Source organism: Chrysemys picta, chromosome 1 (assembly GCF_011386835.1).
Source record: "Chrysemys picta bellii isolate R12L10 chromosome 1, ASM1138683v2, whole genome shotgun sequence".
In the NCBI taxonomy this organism is placed as follows: domain Eukaryota; kingdom Metazoa; phylum Chordata; order Testudines; family Emydidae; genus Chrysemys; species Chrysemys picta.
In genome coordinates, this window is record NC_088791.1 from 254,923,159 (window position 1) to 254,947,654 (window position 24,496).

The window sequence follows — 24,496 nt, forward strand, 5'->3', positions numbered from 1 at the left end:
CACACTATTTTTTCCTCCAATCTTATGCTTCCTGTGTTCATGTATGCTGTTGAGCATGGATAGAGTTCACCAGAAGTAAAACAAAAATCTTTTGCAACAGGAAAAAGAAGGTTGCTTTTAAATTAATTTGCAGTACACGAGACATATAAGACAGTTATAACCTTGCATATAAGTGTATTTGTGCGAAATTGGCATTAATATATACTTCAGTCTCTTCATACACCCATACACACACATGTAATTTTTTAGTTATGCATCATCAGCTTAATCATTTTCTACCTTCATACTAACCCTTTGTTTAACTATTAAAACTCCTACTCATTTAAAACCAATCTACAAGTAGAACACTACCAAAACATTTTAGGGACCAAATGTTCTTATAGTGAAAAATAACCTTTTGCTAAGAATTTGCACTAGCAAGACTATCTTTATTGCTCTCTAGGTCACTATGAAGATTATTGCCATGTCACCTGCTGGCTTCTGGCAAAGCAGAAGAAATCGATATGACCTTTTGGTGACCTCCCTTGGTGTTATATGGGTGATACTTCACTTTGCCTTACTAGTAAGATCAACAATTGCAACTCCAATGATCATTTATTGGTTTTATTTGTTAATCACCAACAGTTTTACTGCTATCCTGATTTAAATAAGGACAATTGCCAAGCCCAGGGTGTTTACAAACTAAAAATAAGACCCAAATAAAACAAGATGCCCCGGGAACCAAGAAGAAGGTAACAATTTGTGGAATTGGTGAACTAGATTTTTCTTACATCCTATAGTGCTGAGGTGGAGAAGATATTGGACTGATATAGGTTAGGCTCTCGAACTTTTTTTACTGGTGACCCCTTTCACATAACAAGCCTTTGAGTGCGACCCCCCTTATAAATTAAAAACACTTTTTAATATATTTAACACCATTGTAAATGCTGGATGCAAAGCAGGGTTTGGGGTGGAGGTTGACGGCTCGCGACCCCCCATATAATAACCTCGTGACCCCATGAGGGGTCTCGACCCCAGTTTGAGAATCCCTGGTTAGGGTCTGCGGGCCTTGTGGAGGAAGTGAGTCCTTAGGAGGGATTAGAATGAGGAGAGGGAAGAAATGTGGTGTCCTGGGATTGGAAGACCTTGCCAGGAGCAGTTTCATTGGGGGGTGAGAGAGGAAGAGAGGCTGGAGGGAATAATCCAGGTAGGAGTCATTGTAGAGAAAGATAAGGCAGATTTTCTAAACTGATGAACAGCGCAAAGCATGTCAGTGAATCTGGTCCATACGTTTTTGTTACAGAACAACATTTAGTCCAGGAAGGCAGAAGATTTATCTGTCCAGGGAAGAGGTCAGCTGCACCCTCCCTCTCAAGTTTAAAAAAAAGGGGGAGCGGGGGCATACACCCTCATTTGTGGGAACGTGAGCTCTCCCCCCTTATCACTGGAGAGGAGAGGTGGCTTCAATCAATAATCCCCAGTTGTGGCTGTCACCTCCCTACATTGTTGAGGGCCTTCCCTCTGGTCTATCTCAAGCACTCTTTGTGGGGGCAAAACTGTCCCTTTGTCCCTGGCATCCTCAATTTGCCCCCTGCTGCTGAGTAGCTTGGCAGGCCTGTGGAGTTTCTGCAAGCCAGCAGCTGCCTAGACTTATAGAACTGGGAGGCTGTTGGACATAATTACAGCCCAGCTAAGAGAACTGTGAGGGTTTTGTTGGTTTATTGTGTTGGGAGGTTTGGCTAGTGCTTTTGAAGTGGCACAGCTTTTTCTGTTAGTTTATTATTATTCAGCATTTGTTGTTGAAATATTACTTTTTTTAAAATGCTGATTGCACTGTATAATTCACAGAGAGATTCATGCAGAAAAACTGATCATTTGAGAGATCACTGCGGGACACTGTATATGAAGTCTCTTGTGTTTAAATTTCAGAATGCATACACATATATGATGGGTGCATGTGTAATTGTCTTCAGGTTCTTCTCAATTTGTGGGAAACATGTAAGTACAAATCAGGAATTACAGTCAATACAATGCTCATGCATAGATTAAAAGATTTATCACTTTGCTTTTCTACAGCACATTCTACAGGTCTCCATTTTATGTACTACTGCTATAAGTCTCCATTTTATATGTTTAACTTAAAATATCAGGGTTTTAGTTGTATTACATTGTGACGTTTCCCCCTGGTGTTATCTGGACCGGTGATCTGTTAGGTCACTCCAATCCTTGACTCTGGGAGCCAGCCTTACCCTGCTCTGCTGTGAGAACCCCCACTCCTGGGCTATTCATGCACAGCCTCTGGCATGTAAGCTGCTTCTTGGATTGTGCAACCGAATGACACTAGCCAATATCTCCAGTCCCAGACACAACCCTTGGAACCTCCATCTTGCAGTGTCCAGTTATGCCCGCTGGATGCTGCAAGCTTATATGAGTTCGTCAATTTAACAAAGAAATTGATATGTACCAGGCTTGTTATCCCAAGGGGAGTCTCTGACATGCTTCAAACCAAACACACTGCTTCAGGTAGAATAAACAAACAGATTTATGAACTACAAAGATGGATTCAAAGTGATTATAAGTCGAAGCATAACAAGTTGGATTTGGTCAAATGAAATAAAAGCAAAATGCATTCTAAGCTGAACTTAACACTTTCACTGCCCTTACAAACTTAGATGCTTCTCACCACAGGCTGGCTGGTTGCTCTTCAGCCAGGGTTTCCTCTTTGATCAGCACTTCAGTTGCTTGATGGTGGTGGTGTCTGTAGATGTAGGTGGAAGAGAGATAAAGAGCATGGCAAACGTCTCTCCCTTTTATATGTTATTTCTTCCCTCTTGGCTTAGCCTCCCCCCCCCTTCAGAGTCAAGTGAGCATTACCTCATTGCAGTTCCAAACTGACCAAAGGAAGGGGCGTGACTCCCTCGAGAGCTCAACAGGTTATTTTGTTGCTGTCTAAGCCAGCATCCTTTGTTCCTGTGAGGCTGGGCTGGGTTTGTCCCATACATGCCCTGATGAGGTGTGAACTGCCTCTCTGTTCTTGGAGAGCTTTTGCCTGGGCTTGCTTTAAGCCATGAGGATACATTTTCAGTCTCATAACTATATATGAAATTATAACCTAGAACATTACTATAACATTATTGTAACAATTACTATAACATCACTATAATAACCATGCTCAGTTCATCATGAGCCTTCCGAAGACACCAAACATGACAAACTTTGCATTGGATACCACACAATCATTTTATAAAGATGAACAAGGGGGTGTACAGTGTTCCTCCAAGGTACAGAGCATCACACAAATATCAGAAATAAATTATGGTTATTGGAAATGCTGTACATTTTTTGTCATCAAAAAGATAACTAAGACACAACACCATTTAAAATTATTGCCATCTAAAGCCCTGAATATATATTGTGCCCTTTTCGGTATTTGTAACCATTGCTTTTTCAATGTGTTGCGATGTGTTACTTTTATTTTCTTTTATTTATTTTCTCCACAAGAAAGCAGGGTATGGGGTGATGTGCTCATCTTGTGCTGCTGTCCACATGCAGAAGCTCCATCCTGTACATTACAGGTGTTAGCACAGTGCTAGTGTTAACTTGCACATTATATTTTATCTAAATAAGGGATTTGTGCTCAGTAAAATAAAGATGTTGGGCCAAATTCTCAGATTCATTTGTATAAATTAAGAGTAGTTCCGCTGAAGTTACTTTCGATTTACCTGGTATGTAGATTTACACCAGTGTAACAGACAGCAGGTGTAACTGACAGCTACCTATGCAGAGAACAAATGTATCTCTTTAGTAAGTTGTAATACTGTGCATTCTGTTGTGGCAAAGCTTCTCCAAACATTATCCAAACATTTTCTATGACATAAGACATATTAGAATAACTGCAGTCAAGGAAATGAATTCTGTATTAGGACTAAAGGGTTAAGAATAGATAAGTCACAGATTCTGTTCAGCAAAGAAAAAAGTCTGCCTCCATCTAACCACACAGAGCATGGAGAGCCTTGGAAGTCAAGTGAAAAACTCTTGCTTCTCTTATGCAACCAGATCTGGTCATTTCCATCAAAGCTTTTTGAAGTATTCTAGATTTTTTTTCAAGCCTTTAACCTACTTATTTATGCTTTCATGTTAAAAGCTTTATCAGTCCCATTAAGTTATGGCTATGATGTAGTGCGATGGGAAAAAGTTAACATGATTTGTCAGATTTGTCATGATTCTGATGAAAATTGTTTCACCTCCCCTGTAAATAAAGAGACATTCCTGCAGTGTCCAAATATTTTTGAAATTAATTCAATCTAAAGTAATAATTCTGCCACGATGCTAAAATATCATACAGCTTCCATTTTCTCTACATTTTGCTGTATTGTGTCTCTTTGTCTCTGCTTAGACACTACAGGCTGACTTGTGTAAGAAATTAAAATAGTTTAATCAATCTGTGCTGATTGTTATGTCATAGTCTCTCTGAGGGGGGCTAAAGCTTGCCCTTGTAGATAGATGGGTTTCTTTAAATCTCCAGTGAAATCCTGTACTGATTACCATAAACCAGTGGTTCACAACCAGGGATACAAGTACCCCTGGCGGTATGCAGAGGTCTTCCAGGGGATACATCAACTCATCTAGTTATTTGCCTAGTTTGACAACAGGCTCCATAAAAAGCACTAGCAAAATCAGTAAAAACTAAAATTTCATACACACAATGAGTTGTTTATACTGTTCTGTATACTATACACTGAAATGCAAGTACAATATTTATATTCCAATTGATTTATTTTATAATTATATGGTAAAATGAGAAAGTAAGCAAATTTTCAGTAATAGAGTGGCTATGACACTTTTGTATTTTTATGTCTGATTTTGTAAGCCAATCGTTTTTAAGTGAGATGAAACTGGGGATTCTCCAGACAAATCAGACTCCTGAAAGGAGTGCAGTAGTCTGGAAAGGTTGAGATACACTGCCATAAACCCTGGAACAAGAGACCAAGTGTTGTTCCAAACTCAGACTGACAGTGTAGTATTTCACTGAGCTACCTCTAAACTACTGGATTGGCACATTAACCTATATGTTTTCCCAATTAAAAGAACAATCATTACAAGATTTAAAGTTACAAATGTGTTAAAGTCTCCTTTATTTTTGTTATTTAATAGTATCATGAATTGTGTTTCCTCTCTGCCTTTCCAGGTGACACTGAAAATGCTGCTGCTGACTGTGGTTGTCAGCATGTATAAGAGTTTCTTCATCATTGTGGGAATGTTCTTACTGCTTCTTTGTTATGCTTTTGCTGGAGTAGTTTTATTTGGCACAGTGAAATATGGAGAGAACATTAACAGGTACAATATTGGCTTCCTTTTGTGGAAGATTTTTAACAGCCAAATAAAATATTCCCATCTACTGAGCACAAATTTTCATTTGGTTTTATGTCAGCAACCAAGAGCCAGATCTCTAGGTCTAGCTGAGCGGCACTCGGCTGACAATGTATGATAGACGGCTCTAAGCCACCTTCCCATTCCCCAAATCCTGGGACTAAACAGACACCCAGTGTAATATACAGAAGACTAACAGCTGCTCTTCATTGTGCTAGCTGGAACAATCCCAAAAGGACTGTTCCATTGGCCCAGGTGGCTGGAACACTGTGCTACAGCTACACCTGCTCACACCCTTGGTTCCATCCAAAAATGGTCCCTACACCTCGAATGGAGTGAGAGGGAGCCAGCTACATTGGCTTTATGCCACCTGGGAATTATCCTACATAACCCAATGACAGCTCTCCATCCCCTTTGCACCAGAAGAGGCACGAATAGGATGAAGGCCTGGGGAAGGATATGGCCCCAAATGAGCTTTTATTACTTGATAAGATATTAGCCAAATTTTTCAAAACTGGGTGGCTAGAGTCCGGCTTCTAAGTCCCTATTAAATTAATGGCATAAATTATTCAGTGAATATGTTTGCAAATAATTCTCTGAGTTCTACCAACAATATATGGGGCATGAAGCTCAGGTAAGAATAATAGAAAATACAAATTATTTTTTTTTTACTTGTTGAACACACAGCAAAATAATTCTCCAGAAAGTTGCATGTGTTTGTATTGCCAAGCTTTGATTTCTGACATCTGAGCTGCTCTTTTTCTCTTTTTGTTTAAAAAAACAGGCATGCAAACTTTTCATCAGCTGGCAAGGCCATTACTGTACTCTTCAGAATAGTTACTGGGGAAGACTGGAACAAGATTATGCATGACTGCATGGTAAATACAGCACAATCACAGATAAAACAGACAAGAAACTGGTTGCGCAATTTCCTCTGACTCAGTATCCAGTGCTCTGGCTTGGTACAAAGAAGCACTGTGTTGTTGATGGTGCCATCGTCCTTTAGATAAATCTGATCTTAAAATGAAGTACCCTGGGCCATTTCATAAGAACATTAATCTTGATATCCTGGCCCAAATTCAGTTAACATCATTTTATTTTGCCTAACATAAAGTCCCCTCCCACCCCGCCCCCATAGTTTCAGTTACATTGGATAAGGTATTCTTCATTTCCTGTCTTGAATACATGGGAGTGGTTGCTGTTTGTTAAACGTGTCATAACATTTCATTGCCACTGGTTGCTGTTTTGCTGTAATAATATATACCCATGCTCATATAGGGGGGTAATTGTAGAAACATGTGTTAAATGGATTTATCGTGCACCTTTGAAATCTGCCTCTCCTTCACTCTGCCCACTAATCCATCACCTTCAGGGCCAGCTCTGAGCTGCTTTCAGCATCTACCATTTAAAATAACAGCGAAATATTTCCTCCTTTCTCCCAAATGTGGTATTTCTCCACAAAACCTACACTGGTTTGAGGTGCATTACTGTATTATTTTTATTATTTTCTAAAAATATAGTTATGTTAACTGCAGACCGATAAGCAATCCCTTGCCTAATGTTTTGATTTAATTATTTACGGTTTTCTTTTGAAGGTTCAGCCTCCTTTTTGTACTCCAGATAACAGCACATACTGGAGGACAGATTGTGGAAATTATGCTGGTGCTCTGATGTATTTCTGTTCCTTTTATGTCATCATTGCATACATAATGCTAAATTTGCTTGTAGGTGAGCAACGATTATTGACTATGAAAAATAGTTATCTTAAAATGTGGGTGGAGTGCCATAGATCTGGGTGCCTCAGCCAGAACAGGCCTTACGTTGTAGGCCATATCAACTGTAACATTTTTTTAAACTCTCTCAGTAAAAAGAAATTGTTAAATGCCCTCAAGTTAATGTTATAATTGTCTGATGTTTTCAGATACTTGGCTGGTATGTTATGTGTTTCTAACCTTTATTTTAAATTGCTGGCTGTTAACACTAAATAAGAAAATGTCTTTTGATAAGGAGGTCTGTAAATGAAAGTTATGTGAAAATGAAAGAGTAGATGAGAGCTGTACAAAGGAAATCGTTTTTGCAGAGCTAGTCTACTCTCCAGTTTATATTTTATAGGCCTAATAATCCAACTCCTGCTGAAGTAAATCAGAATCTTCCAGTTGAATTTAGTGGGTGTTAGATTAGGCCCCTACTTAAGATTTAAGGACTACATTTTCAAACTTGAGCACAACAAAAACACACAATATGGGGGTGCATTAGTACCAGGTTTGCCCATAGGTTGCCGCTGTTACAGCCACGTGTGAAAATTTAGTTCCTGCTGAAATACATTATCTCTAATTAATGTATAACTGTTGGAAAGTGCTGACAGGCTAGCCTTATACTATGTTTAATTTATGTGTTTTTAGCGATCATTGTGGAGAATTTCTCATTGTTTTACTCCACCGAAGAAGACCAACTTTTAAGCTATAATGATCTTAGACATTTTCAAATTATATGGAACATGGTTGATGACAAAAGAGAGGTAAGATACTTGACAGTAAGCACTGCACTCAGTGCTATTATTATTATTTGTTTTACTATAATGCCTAGGAGCCACAGTTGTGGCCCAAGACCCCCATTGTGTTAGACATTGTACAAACCCACAACAAAAAGACAGTCCCTGCCCCCAAAGAACTTATGATCTAAGTAAATCTTCTGCATTGTTTCCTCAAAAAATGTATTACTAGGAAAACATAAAGTGGGCTGTGCTAACCCACTGAGCCTCAAACCCACCTAGAGTCAGAGTGAGTTTAGGGTAAGGGGATTTTGTGATTTATTTATTTTTAACAACCCAGGTTCACAAAAGAACGATGAACATGAGATGTTGCGTTTCACATAGGCCCTGATCCTTGAAACACATACGTGCATGCTTAACTTTGCTCCCAGGGACTACACACAGTCGTAAAGTTAAGCATGTGTATAGGTGTTTACAGGCTTGGGGTCATAGTCCTTTCCCTCCAGGCAGCCCAGGAGTTGTCCCCTCGACCTAGGGTTCAGAGATTCACATAGTTACATTTCCTGTCTTCAGAATGGCCCAGCTGAAAAGGAGAGAGGGCCTGGGCAGGGGAGCAACTTAGAGGTTTAGGTACCAACAGGAACCAAACTATGAATGGTTCACTCATCCCGTCACTGAATTACTTCGAACAGTTTTGAATATGAACTGCAGTGTGCTGAGATCAGCTGATGATCTAGTGCAGTCATGGGCAACCTGATTTGATTGCGGGCCATGAGACATTTTGCTGATGTTGACCGTCCGCAGGCATGGCTAACGGGAGCCGTGGGAAGCAGCGGCCAGCACGTCCCTGCAGCCTGCAGCTTCCTGCAGCTCCCATTGGCTGGGAACAGCGAACCGCGGCCACTGGGAGCTGTGGGGGGCCGTGCCTGTGGACAGTCAACGTCAGCAAAATGTCTAATGGCCCACAATCAGATTACCCTGATGGCCGCCTGCAGGCCGCAGGTTGCCCACCACTGGTCTAGTGGCAGAAGATTGCTGTGTGGGGATCGAAGTCCATGTCCTGTGTTTGTAGGACTGGCGGGGCTCAGAGTGCTACATCCTAGGGCTGCGAGGAGAGCGTTGTGATGTGGGACCTTCCATAACAAAGGACTTCCATCCTTTCTCATAATAAAAAAGTTATAGAACATAATGTTCAAAGAGAACTATTTGATTCTGCAAATTTGGAGAAAATATTTTCACTCCTAGTTCCTTATCAACAGCTAGGCTCAAAATTGTTGCCACAAACACCTCAAGAAGTTTGTATGTTGGTTACATCTTGGAGTAGAAGTTCTTGGAAAAGCAAGAGGACATACTACTTATACACCACTGAACACACACACGATGGAGCAGCTGCATAACAAGCATAGAGGCACACACCTGTGAATGTTTAGAAATCTAGCTGACTTTATTCCTAATAAATGACTCTAGGCCTAAGGTTTAATTCTCAGAAAATAAAAATGGTCAAGGCTGATTTTCAAAGCCACCAGTTTGGATATGCAATTCCCATTACAAATAAATGGAAACTGGACATCCAAGTCCCCCAGAGAACTTTGAAAATCTTAGGCAAAATATATAGGCCAGATCCTCAGCTTGTATGAATCAGGATAGTTCCATTGACTTCAAAGGAACTATTGCTAAGTTACACCAGCTGAAGATAAGCCCCTTTATGTCTGCATTGTTCAGTTACACTATCCTTGGTACAATCCTGGCCCCATGTAAGTCAAAGGGTATGTCTACACTGCAGCTGGGAACAAGCATCCCCGCCTGGTTAGACAGACTCGCCCTAGCAGGGCTCAAGGTAGCCATGTGGGTGCTGTGGTTCACACTGCAGCTCAGGCTCTGAAGCCCACCCAACTCCTTGGTCCTGTGCTTGGGTAGCTAGCCTGAGTCTCTACCAGAGTTGCAACCTCCACACTGCTGTTTTTAGCATTTTAGCTTGAGCCAAGCTAGCATGAGTCTGTCTACACAAGCTGGGAGACGCACTCCTAGCTGCAGTGTAGACATACCTGAAGGGTCTTTGGAGAAAGAACATCTGTATCACTTTAGAGAAACAGCATCAAATAGAGCCTCTGACTTAGTTATAAGGTAGCCATAATTAACCAGCTATGATGCAATCTTACCTAGGGGGTAATCCCTACCTTCCGTGTGAAGTTTCTGCTGAGGTTGCTGCGTGGGAGGTTGGAGGTAGATCTTGACAAGGACAAACTTTTGTTCAAGCACATGTGCTATGAAATGGAGAGGCTGCATAATGGTGGAGATGTCACGTTCCATGACGTATTGAGGTATGGTGGGCTTTTTCTTTAAGTTTGTTGTAACACGTTTCTCTGCAGACTAAATGTTATACATAAGACTGAAAAATGACTTGGGGATACAAGCTTGTGTCTAAAGAAATACTCTCTGCTTAAATTTAAAACAAATATTAGAGCTTTCCCCTAAATTAATTTTTACCGTAGAAAATCTAAGTCCTAGAGAAATGTCTCCATGAGCTTTCTAAATTCCCACTTGAAACAATTGTTTTAAACTAACATTCCCTTGCTGTGTTTGTAAATCCAAACAATGCAGTATTGCGCTAGCACAGGTGAAAATCTGACAGTAAAATTGACTATAAACAAAAGTGAAACTCAGTCTCCTCCAATAATTACATTGTCCCAGATGACAAAAATGCAAAAAGGTAAACAGGCAGCATAAACAGGGGAAAGAAACTGAATTTTCGAATGTGGGTGCCTAAAGCTAAGCACCTGAATTCATATTTAGGCACCTAAATATAGGTGGCCTGATTTTCAGTTGTTCTGAGCACCAATAGATCCTCCCTTCATCTTTTTTTAGCTAGCTACATACTGTAGGTGCCAAAGTTTGACCTTTTCGCATTGAGATTTTAAAAGTGTAATACTGTTAATAATAATATAGGTAAGTACATTAGCTTTTGACAAATACTGTGTTTCTTCTAGCATGCTGTCATACAGGTCTGTTGATATCAGGAAAAGCCTTCAACTGGAAGAGCTTCTTGCCAGGGAACAACTGGAGTATACAATAGAAGAAGAAGTGGCCAAACAAACCATACGCATGTGGCTGAAGAAATGCTTAAAGCGTATCCGAGCAGTAAGTGAAGCGAAAACAGCAAGTCCTGGTGGAGTGCTTGCAGTGAACTGAACCAGTCAACGAAGCTAGAGTTTTCTCTCACTTTGCCTTGTTTACTCTGTAGCCATCATTACAAGCTACGTGAAAAAATATGTATCAGCAGAAAAATCAGGCTTGGTCTACACTTAAAAGTTAGGTTGACATAGGCCAGAGGCGTGAAAAAAAAAAACACCCCTGACCGACATAGCTATGCCAATCGAATCCCTAGTGTAGATGCAACTATGTCAAGAAAAGAATGCTGCCGTCAATGTAGCTAATTTCCTCTGGGGAGGTGGTGGTCTGATACTAATGGAAAAACTCCTTCCATAGGTATATGCTGTGTCTACACTACAGGGTTATGCCAGCGTAACTATGCTGACATAGCTATGCTGGTATAGTCTCCGTAATACAGACTATTACATTCACAGAATTAGTAAACTCCGCATATTTTGCAGGCAAAACCTGTTTTCCTGCCAACAAATCCCCTTTCCTTACACAAAGCAGGAAAACTGTGTGACCTGCTCTGCAACAGACAAGGCCAAATGAATAAACCAAGGAATACATTATTTAGGGAAAGATCTTTGTGGGCGCAACCTTGCTCTCATTGAAGTTAATAGCAAAATGCCCATTATCTTCAATGGTGCAGGATTGTGCACTCTTCTAAATCTGTTAGAGGTTAAAGAGAGTGCTAGTTTCAGGCATTTGTACTTCTGATATTTTCATTGCCACTGCCACTCCATCTTGGATAGCTATTCAGGCAGAAGATAATCCTGTTAGCCACCACCACCATATCAAGGGTCTCCGTCACTGTAAAATAGATCCCAATGAGAATGGTACTACAATCCTCAAAGAAGACCCAAATGTAATGTATATTCTGAAGCCTAATTTGCATATACCATTACAGTGACTGTGTGTGCAAATAAGTTGTTTACATGCACAAAAGGCCAGTTTGTATATTTCAACATACACACACGTGTCTATGTGCATGTGTAAATTAGGTACATAAAGCCCTGGGTTCCTGTAGTTGTGAAAATCAGGCCCAGAATGCGTAGAACGTTTGGGCCGGTCATAATCTTTCCACTGAGTTATTCCCATTTTTGCTGGCAAAAAAAATGGACCTGGGCCAAAGTTATCGTAGGAAATTTCCCCACGAAAATCTGTATTTTTGCCATGAAAAGTTTGTGATTTGAGCACATCAGGGAATTGTAGGCTCTGCCTCTTGCTGCTTTGTAATTTTGTGTAACCAAAACCTGATCGTTTGAATACAGCTTTCATTTTATCTGAAACAACACATTTCCAGGGATCTTCAGATAAATGGTTCCTTTTCAGACTAATTTTTCTATTTTTGTCCCAGCTCTAATATTAGCTGTTGTTAATTTCATTTTATCTCTCAGTTTTGATTTTGTTCAACCCAATTGCTCAATTCATTATGATATTGAATTACAATATATAAAAGTAAATATACTTTTCATTTCATTTTAACAATATGAATCAGACCATTACCTGTTACATGAACCTTTTATTAACTTGAGTAGAATTGCAAAAGACTTTTTTAATATAAGTTTTTTATATATTTTGTTTAATTATTAAGCAAGTGGCATGTTAAAACTATACAGCACACTGAAACCTTCTCTAAGGATCATTTATTTTAATTTAAAACTAAATTAGATTGTAAGATTTTTGTGACAGAGGCTACATTTTTCTATTTGTACTATAAAGAACCCAGCAGATTCTTTACAATAATAACTTGCAACAAAAAATCCACACTGTAAACTATTCCTAAGGCGGGGGTGGCCAACCTGAGCCTGAGAAGGAGCCAGAATTTACCAATGTACATTGCCAAAGAGCCACAGTAATAAGTCAGCAGCCCCCCATCAGCTCCCCCACCTCCCCTCGCTCCCAGCGCCTCCCACCCATCGGCAGCCCCACCAATCAGCACCTCTCCTCCCTCCCCACACCTCCCAATCAGCTGTTTCATGGTGCAGGAGGCTCTGGGGGGGAGAAGGAGAGGGAGGAGCGAGGGCAGGGCAGGCTCAGGGGAGGGGGCAGGAAGGGGTGGACTGGGGGCAGGGCCTGTGGCAGAGCCAGGGGTTGAGCAGTGAGCACCCCCCGGCACATTGGAAAGTTGGTGCCTGTAGCTCCAGCTCTGGAGTCGGCACCTATACAAGGAGTTGCATATTAACTTCTGAAGAGCCACATGTGGCTCCGGAGCCACAGGTTGGCCACCCCTGTCCTAAGGCTTCCATGATCATTTTGTTCAACCTTATTTGGGGCCAGAACCAAAGCCCGTTGCCTTCAACAGGCTTCTGATCAACCCCATAAAGTTCATTTTTACTAAGTCACCGTTTTGTTTTTGCTGGCTCTTTGGGTGGTCTCTTGCGGCATAGATATATTTTAAGGCCAGAAGGCACCATTCTGATCGATTAGTCTGACCTCCTGCATGACACAGAACATAGATTTCACCCAATAATTCCTACATCTCAAGCCCTTAGATTTCAGAGACAGATTTCTTTATATTTAAATAGTGAAGATAGGGGGTCTATGTAGATTTACAGAAAAGACTGAACAATTTGTAATCCATACCAGATGCTCAAAATTGTTTGAAGTATTCAGTATTTAGAGGGATTTTTAAAAAAATAAAAAGAATCAAGGAACAAAAGTCTTTGTGAGGGAAGTTTCTTTTTTCCTTTTGGTCACATAAATATTATATTTTGATAGAAACAGCAGCAGTCATGTAGCATTATCCATAGTCTACGAGAGAGTCAACAGCAGGAGTTGAGCCGATTTCTGAATCCGCCCAGCATTGAGACAACACAGCCAAGTGAAGATATGAATACTAATAATCAAGATAACAATGCACAGCCAGAGGTACGGACCTATGCAAATTATTGTTGTTTAAACTAATCAAGAATTATACTTGAGCTTGTCACAACAACATTCTTTTAAATATTTTTAACATCATTTTTGTTGGAAAAAAATTAAACCAACATATTTTTAAAACGTTGACATTCAGTTATAAAGACAGCCTGGTCCAAGGGGCACTGGACAGGGAATCAGGAGACCTGGGTTCTATATCCAGGGAGGTATGCAACATGGGAGAGAGGGCTCCCCCATGGGATCCTGGGAAAGCTTTCCTGCCCCCACGAGCCCTTCTGTGGAATTTTATCATAAGCTCCAGCCCAATTATTTTTTCTGTTAATTTTTAGACTTTTGGAGGGATGGGGGGGGGGCAGTAAGGAACCAGAAACCAGACTGCAGGGAAAAAATAAAAGTGTAAAGTCAGCGCATGTTTCTTTAATAGGCTGGGAAATAGTGACCTTTCACAGCGTTTGTTACAATGTATGGCCATGCCGTAAGTAGCCATAATTAAAGTCACTGAATTTTGGTTTTGCTCCATTCAGACGAGTAGCCAGCAGCAGCTCCTTAGTCCAACACTTTCTGACAGGGGCGGGTATCGGCAGGACTCTACAGATGGTGGGAAGCCTCAACGGAAATTCGGACAATGGCGTTTACCTTCAGGTGAGTGAAGACCATTAAATAAAATATATAAATACCAAAGCATCCCTTGGAATGCAGCTTGATAAGAGGCTGTTTTAAAAGGGTCAGACTGTCTACACACAGGCCCTAGATGGAGAAAATGCAGAGGGGAAGGAAAGCTGGTCCATGGTCCTTCCTCCTCTTTGCCCCGCCCCACCCACTTTGGAGTGGTTTGCCCCCTGAGCCTTCTAAGAGGAAACTGTCCCTTCACACCCCTCAAGTTTTTAAAAACATGAAATTATGAAGACGTGATCAGTCACCACCCTGACCACTTGATTGGTATGCTGGAGTTGTGTCTTCCTGTACAGCATCTAGCACATTTTGGGTGCTATTGAAATATATAAAATGTAATAACAATAGCTTAATTAAACATTTCATTATAACTGTAGCACCTTGTGATGCTCTCTTTCACCTCTGTACTAACCATATCCTGGATTGATAAACTCCTTGGCCTTCTGTCTAGGTGCTTAATCAGCCCCGGATAGGTTTATTTACTCATAAATCCTTAAGTTGTCATCACAATAACTACATCACAATAGAAAATAAGAGCCAGGTAGTGTCTTTTAAGTCAATGCTCATGTTGGGCAGGTGGGGGGATTGAATAGGAGGCGCTGAAAGAAGCACATGCTACCACCGTATCGCTTCTCTTTTTAAAAGTGCACAATCCCCATGCCAGGCCAGCTCTGCTGACCAACGCAAGGGGACAGGGCCCCAGGCCTATGCGCATGCATGATACTGGGATCATACATAAAACTCAGTCGGTTTAACCCTAGCATATACTGGTTGAGCTTAGATCAATAACTTAATGGCACAAGCTAAACTAATTCAAGCAAGTGTTAAACCAGTGTAAGGGCTCAATCCTGCAAAGTGCTGAGCACACTGGCCCCAATCCACCAAAGCTCTTAAGCATGTGTTTAACTTTAAGATTATGAGTAGTCCATTGAAATCAGTGGGATCATTGACCTACACTAAGTCAAAGCCGGGCTTTGATGTATCAGGGCCGAGTGTTCAGCACCTTGCAGGATCAAACCCACAGTGCATCTACATTAGGGGTTTGCACCAGTTTAACTAGTTCCATTTTAAATCAGTCTGTTTAAACTGCTGCCATATCTCTCGTATAGAAAAGCTCTACGGCAAAATAGTTCAATAAGCATGTGCACTCTAATAAGTAGTTTTCCATTTAATTTCCTAGCCCCCAAACCAATAAGCCATTCAGTGTCTTCAGTCAATCTGCGGTTTGGTGGTCGCACAACTATGAAATCTGTTGTATGCAAGATGAATCCTATGTCAGATGCTGCTTCTTGTGGATCAGAAGTGAAGAAATGGTGGACAAGACAACTAACTGTGGAAAGTGATGAGAGTGGGGAGGATCTTCTTGACATCTGACCAAGAAAAGAGGCTAACTTAAGTCATATTGCAACAACAGCCATTTCAAATAAAAACAATTTTCTTGGGTTTTGAATTGAATGAGATATAATTGATGTATGATTTATTTAAAACTAATGCCATAGGATTTTTCAACTGCTTTATCTTTTTGCCATATAAAACATAATACAGATCTGTATGTTAGATTTCAGCTCTATTGTGATGATTACTGTATGTTAGGAAGACTCTATATTATGGCAGTATTGACGACGCCACAGAGTCTCTATTGTCTTTAGCATAGATGGAGCGTTGAAAGATTTCATACATTCTGTAGCTGTAACAAAAATTTGTATTCAGGTATACACTTTCCATCCTGTACCATACCTGAAAATGGCCAGCACATTACTGTACAGCATTTCTTTTCTTTTTCTTTTCCCTCGGTTCTATTCTAGTAATATTTCTCTAGAAAGATTTTATTATTCATGAATGACCTAAAGAGGTCAGCACTGAGTTCATGGTAAGGGACAGTATTTTTACAAAGTACAGATTCTGAATTTCAAGTCTAGTCTTTTTCTTGTAATTTTCTTAAATATGCAAATACAATATAGCTGATTTTAAAATCAGAAAATGATGGATTGGCTTTTACAAATTGGAATTTTTTCTTCTGGTTAATTATGTAAAGAGTTCCATTTTCATAAGAAATCAGCTAAAAAAATTACACGGTTTAAGAATTTGCAAAAGCATCTACACATGGTGTGTTTCATTAATGACCTGGAAAACAAAAATAAATCCTACATAAAGTGGAAACTCGGATGGATTGCTAAAGAGGAGTACAAAAGAATTGCAAAACCAGAAAGCCTAAGGGACAAAACTAGTTACACCTAGTAAGGGACAAAAGCAGCAATAAGAAGAGGTTCTTTAAATACCTTAAGAGCATGAGAAAAACATAGGAAAGTGTAGGTCCTCTACCTAGTGAGGAAGGAGAGCTCATGATATCAAGAAGCTGCAACGTTTGATGCCTATAATGCTTCAGTCTTCACTAAAAAGATTAATGGTGACCAGATACTTAATACAATTAATATTCTAACAAGGGGGAAGGAACACAAGGCACAATAGGAAAAGTACAGGTTAAAGAATATTTAGATAAGTTAGGATGAATTTCATTTGGCCCTACCAACTTGAATATATCTAAGGTACTTAAGAAACTAGCTGAAGCAATCTCGGAACCATTAACAATTATCTTTGAGAACTCATGGAGGCCCCAGAGGACTGAAGAAGACCAAATATAGTACCTGACTTTAAAAAGGGAAACAAAGAGGACATGGGGATTTATAGACCGGTCATCCTAACATCGATATCTGGAAAGATACCAGAACAATTTATTAAACAATCAATTTGTAAGTGCCTCGAGGATAATAGGGTGATAAGGAATAGCCAGCATGGATTTGTCAAGAACAAATTATGCCAAACCAACCTAATTTCCTTCTTTGACAGGGTTACTGGCCCAGTGGATAGAGGGGAAGCAGTAGATATGTCATATAAAATAGCAAGTTGGGGTCCTCTTTACAACTCTGAGGCTTTTAAAATACAGTTCAGTTTTACCAATCTAGATAGGAGTGAACCAAGTTTTAACCATGTTAACACTCATGCTCCAGTCTGACAAACCCAAGGCTGTATCATGATTCCATAACATGGTTAAAAAGTGGTTTGGTCCCTTTTAGTCTGGGAAATCATGTTTTAACATGTGATGGTGGTTTGTTTTGTGTAGTACCAAGAATGCTAACCACTTGAGAAATAAGTAAAAGAGAATCCGTTGGTTTCCCAAAGAGTTTTCAATATAGGTTGATGCTATACAAATACAGGGATGGGAAAGAGAAGCGACCAAAAGCAATGTGAATGATCAGTGAAGCATGGCACATATCTTGTAGGTTCCACAATATACAGTTGTTTAAATATATGGGCTGGGGATTGTGTGCCCTTTCCTCAGATACACACTGGCAGTTGTAGGCTTTGTTGTTGGGCCCCAAACACAATTGTTTTTGTAGTATAGCGGAGACCTTTTCCACTACCATTGTTTCCTATGGAAATGATAGGTTGCTTTAACATGGCCTGACGTGAGATCTTGTGAGAGGCTCACAGTTAATGTATGGCTCCACATGTAACATTTTCTTTCAAAAACTGGCAATTGTCAGTGTTCTACAGTGTTTTCTGGCCAAAACAGTAATGGAGAATGATCAGAAGACAGTATGGTTTTCACTGATGCCTTCACCAGTGATGCAAACTCAGTTTTGACCATAAAATACAGTTTTCATGACATCTATCAACATTTCTCTGTGTGCTGTTGAACAGACATTTTTTAAACGTAATAGTCTCAAAGAGTCATCATATACACATTTGTGCTTGGTGTAGTCATTCTGTTCTGTGGTACATTTAAGTTTAAAACTAGTCAAAACTTAAATACATCATAGATTTAGAGTAACCCAGTATGTGCATTCTGTTGTTTATTAAGTAGACTATGACTAAACGTTTAAGAAAATTACAAAACATCTTTGACAAGGCCAGTATTTTGTGTTCTGTTTTGTGTCAGTTTGAAGTTCAGCTTTTGTATATAAGACAATCTGATAAATATTGGATTTATAAAAGATATAATCTTGATTTTCAATAATGTATTGAACTGCAGAAACTTTCTGAATCATTGTTACTGCGAGTCATCTTTTTAAAAAAAAAATCTGGCAAACATTTTGTCCTTGCCTACAGTACTCTGTTAATAAAAGTTAGTTGCATTAAGCCAGATCCATCCCCCAAACTTTCATTATAACTGCATTTGATGTGCTTACCTCATATATTAGTTGGCTGCATAATAGTGTGTAATTTTATTTAAAATGCATGCAGAGTAGCAGTGGTAGCATTTAAGTCCTAACAATTGCCATATCAGATCAGAGCAGTGGTCCATCCAGTCCAGTATTCTAGATGTTTCTGATGAAGGGCAGGAAATCCTGTAATGGATAATTATATCAATATTATTTCATTACTGGAGGAGCCAAGGCCTCTCGACTTACCTTGAAACAAATATTTTTAAGCATATTCAAGGAAAACAAGCAGATTAAGAGTTAGCCACAATGGAAAAGCCAGAATCCAGTTGTCTGTACCCTAGTTGGGCTACATGGGATAGATCACTTGATGATTACCTGATCTGTTCATTCCCTCTGGAGCACCTGGCATTGACCACTGTCGAAAGACAGGATACTGGGCTAGATGGACCTTTGGTCTGACCCAGTATGGCTGTTCTTATGTAGTTTTGCTGTTACAGATGTAAGCAATCAAATACAATTACAGAGATGTGGAAATGTATATATGTCAATCGTAACACTCAGGGATGTCAGAAACCAGGTGAAAAACCTCCTTATATAACTAAAAAATAGGAGAGAGCCATCACATTCAATAGTGGAGAACCTAGCAGGGGAAAGAGGTTAAGAGGCGACAAGTTGAAAAATCACCTCAAGTGCAGTGACAACTTGCCTGAACAATACAGTTCAGCCAGGGAAAGAAAAGCCCGACAGGGAGGCAGAGTGCACCAGTTCACCAATGGAAATGTAAGTGTCCTAGAGAAGAGAGAAGTTGAAAAAACCACAGACCTAAAAGTTAAAAAAAAACAAAAAAACAAAAAAAACCACAACCCAAAGGAGCACTCCCACAAGGCCAGAAACATCTGTTGCACACAATGCCCTTGGTATATGAAACCAAACCCAAAGTTATCACATGAAAATGAAAAAATAAAATATTTTGGATCCCCATAAATCCCAGCCCTACTCCCCATGATGTCAGTGGCAAAAATCCTTGTGACTTCAACAGAGCAATACTGAGCTCTCACAGAAATAAGAAGCAAAGTATTATAAAATCTGAGCACCAGCCTTAAATGAGCTCAATATTATTTTATTGGTTCAATATTATTTTATCATGTCAGATTTCAGACAGTTAAATTTGCAACCAAAAATGAATAGCATTTCTGATAAGGAGATATCACTTCTTAATGCTGATCTAAAAATTCAAGCAAGATGTTTGTCTATCATTTCTTTAGTCAGTGAGGACCAGGTGGGCTTTCTCATGGGCAGAGTCTCCTCAAAAAATATTGTGTCACCTCAGAACTTCTGAAAGGGCCTGAAATTCATGTTATATTAGTTAATGGCTACCTATGAAGATCAATATCGCAGCTTCTGAGCAGTCAGAGGAGAGTTGTACTCCCAAGTGGGGTGTTTTCTTTGTAGGAGAAAAATTCTGAGGGGACAGAATCAGGATGAGATTTCCTGCTCTATTTTTTATTTGCAATAATCCACATTGCTCCTGTCATTGCTTCAAAAAAGGATGGCTATTAACCACAAAAGCAGCAGCAAAGCTTCACTCAGTGTAACAATATTTTTGGAACCCCAGAAACATAGATCTGTGTTTAAAGTGCAATCTAGACTGCATTTTCTTAACTCCTCTTAAATCTTCCTCAAACCACAATCATCTGGAACCCAAGCAGGTGGTATGGGTATCTCAACCTCCCTGAGCACAGAGTCAGCAAGCCAAATCTATCCTTGCTGTAATTCCATTGAAGTCAATTTATTTACAGGAGGGATTAATTTGCCCCAAAATATAGGTTGTTGATGGACAAGTTGGTTGTCCTGACTTGTTCAATTGCGCTGCAACACAAAGGAAGCTCACTAGAATTCAATTAACCTCCTCTTAATCTCAAGGGCTGTAGTGTGGGAATCCATTAGCAATTTTTGCTCATTGTTCTCACTGAAGTACCTTCAAACACCAGTTATTAACCCCTCAGTGAGTGTATATGCAGCACATTTAACCCCCTTCTGCAGGTTCCCATCTCAGCTATTTATTTCACTAGCATTATAGGGTTCATACTTTTACCTGACTTGCACATGTGCATTGGAGGATTTGGGCACATACAAAAGTGTCCCTTACAAAAGGGCAGCTTATTGTGAATGAAAGAAAAGCCTAAGTAGCGGGTTAAAAGGAATAAATGTTTAGCTGCCTGACGTTTCCTCCTCAGATTTGAAGAGCCTTTTCTTCTTTTGTTGCTGCCACAAAACTGGAGTTTTTCAATAGACATTTTGTGTCTCAGCAAAATTTTTGCTGAGTTGGACACAAAAAAGTAGTTGGACACTACTTGCATATCAGTAAGAATTTGGGGAAGGCTTTGACAATGCTTTCTGAATTAGCGAAAGTGTAGACTCAAGGAACTCAATCTCTTTAGTTTAACAAAGCAAAGGTTAAGGGGTGAGTTGATTAGAGTCTATAAGTACCTACATTGGGAACAAATAGTCGATAATGGGCTCTGCAATCTAACAGAGAACAGTGTTTGTATCTAACATGCTCCAGTGGATGGAAGTTGAGGTTAGCCAAATTCAGACTGGAAATGAGGCGAATGTTTTCGAAAGTTAGGGTGATTAATCATTGGAACAATTTGCCAAAGGTCATGGGGGAGTCTCCATCACTGACAATTTTTAAATCAAGACTGGATGTTTTTCTAAAAGATCTTCTTTACTAATTGTTTTGGGGAAGTTCTATGACCTGTGCTATACAGGTTGTCAGAGTAGATGATCATGCTGGGCCTTTCTAACCTTGGAAACTATGCATTTCGAACTGTAGTAGTCACATGATGGAAGACTTGGATGGTGTTGTTGCTGGTTCTCTGAGTGGCTAAGACTATGCCATGGATTTAGGAGGACCAGATAAGGTTTTGTTGGTTTTTTTACTTGAGTTCGCTGGTGGAGAGGCTGGATTTAGTAGTTCTATGCCATTATATCAGCCTGTTTTTTTTAAAGCCTCAAAACGCCAACTTGACTGTCAGACAGCAGCCTGATACATTTAATGTTCTCAATATTCACTCAGTTAGTGGGCTATGTGTCACTATAATTGTTTGATTTTTTTTTCACATATTGGATCTGACTGCAGTTTTACAAGGGAAATCAGTCTTATTTTCCATCTGGGTATTCCTCTAGGAGCCCTACACTCTCCTTAGATCAGTAATGTTACTTTCTGGGCTTCTCCTACTTCTTACTGATTGAGAACTCTACTACTAGTACAGTTTAAAGACTTCCAAGCCTCATGTTGTTATTATGGATTTCATTTTACTGTTTTCGGCATAAGAAAAATGTCTCTGTTCTGAGAGGAGAGGGGGAAAATATTATATGGCTCATCTCATTGCTTATTGACACATTAAAATTATACAACAATGCTAACATTTTGCTGTGCTTGCTTCAATTGCTTTGATCCAAATTTCAGTTGCGGACGTTTGTGCGAATCTTTTTTTTCTAAACACTTTAGATGTTTTAAAAACTAAACAGATCATCAAAAAAAAAAACCCCAAAGCTGTTTTTGGGTTTATTTTTTTTTCCTTCTCAGCTGTCTGCCAACTCTTAGCTCTGGTCTACCTACCTAAACCCAGTGTAGACAGTGCTATGTTGCTGGGAGGGCTTCTCATGTTGACTTAGCTACCACCTCTTGGAGAGGTGGAGTACCTAGCCAACAGGAGAAGGTCTCCCATCAGCAAAGGTAGCATCTTCACTGAGGGCTTGTCTACACGACAGAATTATGTTGACCTAAGTTACGTTGGCATAGAACCGCCACAGTAATTAAATCCCTTTTGCGTGTCCACATTTTGCTCCTTGTCTCGGCGATGTGTGTCCTCACCAGGAGTGTGTGCGCCAACTGTACTGTTAGTATGAGGCATTGTGGGACAGCTTCTGAAAGCTGTTAACAGTCAATGTAAACAATGCAGTGTCTACACTGACACTGTGTTGACCTAACTACATTGACATTGACTCTATGCCTCTCGCGGAGTTATTAAGTCAGTGTAGCAAGGCATTTATGTTGACAGGAGTGAAATTTTAGTGTATAAGTTCGGTCGATGTAAGCTGCCTTGCGTCAACCTATTTGTGTAGTGTAGACCAGGCTTAAGCACTACAGCAGCGTAGCTGTAAGTGTAGACAAGTTCTTAGGGCTGGTCAAATCAGAAAGTTGCACTGGCTTAACTAAAGTTGTGATTTTAAACCCCTTTAGTTAAACCACTGCCTCTTTGTCTGTGGACTCTCTTAAATCAATTTAAACCTGAACATATCAGTTTATATTGCACTGGTAAGGCCTTGTCTACATGAGCTGATGGAACTAAGTGAAACTTAGGGCATGGCTACACTTGCAAATGTAGAGCGCTTTGAATTAAACCAGCCTTCATAGAACGCAATAGAGAAAGCGCTGCAGTCTTTCCACACTGACAGCTGCAAGCGCACTGGCATGTCCACATTTGCAGCACTTGCATTGGGAGCGGTGCATTGTGGGCAGCTATCCCACAGAGCACCTCTTCCCATTCTGGCCCTGTGGCTTGTGGGAAGGGGGAGGAGGGCGCGGGACATTCTGGGTCCTGTCCCAATGCCCCGTGATGCATCGGTTCGCATCCCAGCAATCTCTCTGCTTCCATCCACAACTGGCGCCATCTTTCAACATTTTTTATACTGTACGCTCTGTCTTCCCTTTTGGTCTGTGGGAATGGAGCCCGAACTGCTGAGGAATATGCTGACAAGTGTTGCCAGCACGCCTCATTTGGCAGTCGAGTTATTCCTTAAGATCCAAAGTGACAGTGAGGACTCTGACAATGATATCGACTCAAGTAATGCATACGACACAAGATTGCTTGTCGCATTGACGGACATGCTCACCACCGTGGAACTGCACTTTTGGGCTCGGGAAACAAGCACTGAGTGGTGGGATCACATCGTCCTGCAAATCTGGGATGACGAGCAGTGGCTGCAGAACTTTCGGATGAAAAAAGCCACTGTGAGGAGCTCACCCCCACCCTGTGGCACAAGGACACAAGATTGAGAGCTGCCCTGATGGTGGAGAAGTGGGTGGCTATTGCAGTCTGGAAGCTGGCAACTCCAGACAGCTACCGATCAGTCGCTAACCAGTTTGGAGTGGGGAAGTCGACCATTGGAAACATGTTGATGCAAGTTTTCAGGGCCATTAATTGCACCTTCTGCTCAGAAGAACCATGACTCTGGGTAACATGCATGACATTGTGGCTGGCTTTGCACAAATGGGCTTCCCTAACTGCGGAGGGGCGATAGATGGGACGCATATTCCAATTCTGGCACCAGCCCACCTAGCCTCCGAGTACGTTAATCGAAAGGGGTATTTCTCTATGGTTCTCCAGGCGCTTGTGGATCACAGTGGGTGTTTCATTGACATTAACACAGGCTGGCCCGGAAAGGTGCATGATGCATGCATCTTTCAGAACACTGGCCTGTTCAGGAAGCTGCAAGCCGGGACTTTTTTCCCAGACCAGAAGATCACCGTAGGGGAAGTCAAAATGCCCATTGTGATCCTTGGAGACCCCGCTTACCCTTTAATGCCCTAGCTCATGAAATCCTCCACAGGGAGCCTTGACAGCAGCAAGGAGCAGTTCAACAACAGGCTGAGCCGGTGCAGAATGACAGTGGAGTGTGCTTTTGGCCGTTTAAAGGGCCGCTGGCACTTTCTGTATGGGAAGCTGGACCTGGCCGATAACAGCAGACCCGCGGTTATATACGTGTGCTGTACCCT

The 24,496-nt window shown here is 40.6% G+C and overlaps 1 protein-coding gene across 3 annotated transcripts in view; it reads left to right on the plus strand.

Moving 5' to 3' along the window:
* NALCN (sodium leak channel, non-selective) overlaps positions 1-18,563 on the plus strand; it is a 361,008-nt gene extending 342,445 nt beyond the window's left edge. For all 3 annotated transcript variants that reach the window (XM_065592295.1, XM_065592302.1, XM_065592310.1), the window contains 11 exons: positions 443-562; positions 1,909-1,977; positions 5,168-5,316; positions 6,134-6,227; positions 6,945-7,077; positions 7,752-7,867; positions 10,004-10,161; positions 10,828-10,978; positions 13,715-13,864; positions 14,398-14,515; positions 15,726-18,563. In XM_065592295.1, coding sequence (XP_065448367.1) covers positions 443-562; positions 1,909-1,977; positions 5,168-5,316; positions 6,134-6,227; positions 6,945-7,077; positions 7,752-7,867; positions 10,004-10,161; positions 10,828-10,978; positions 13,715-13,864; positions 14,398-14,515; positions 15,726-15,919 — 1,452 coding nt within the window. In that variant the 3' untranslated portion in view covers positions 15,920-18,563. The remainder of the gene's footprint in view (positions 1-442; positions 563-1,908; positions 1,978-5,167; positions 5,317-6,133; positions 6,228-6,944; positions 7,078-7,751; positions 7,868-10,003; positions 10,162-10,827; positions 10,979-13,714; positions 13,865-14,397; positions 14,516-15,725) is intronic.
* The last annotated feature ends 5,933 nt before the right edge of the window (positions 18,564-24,496 follow it).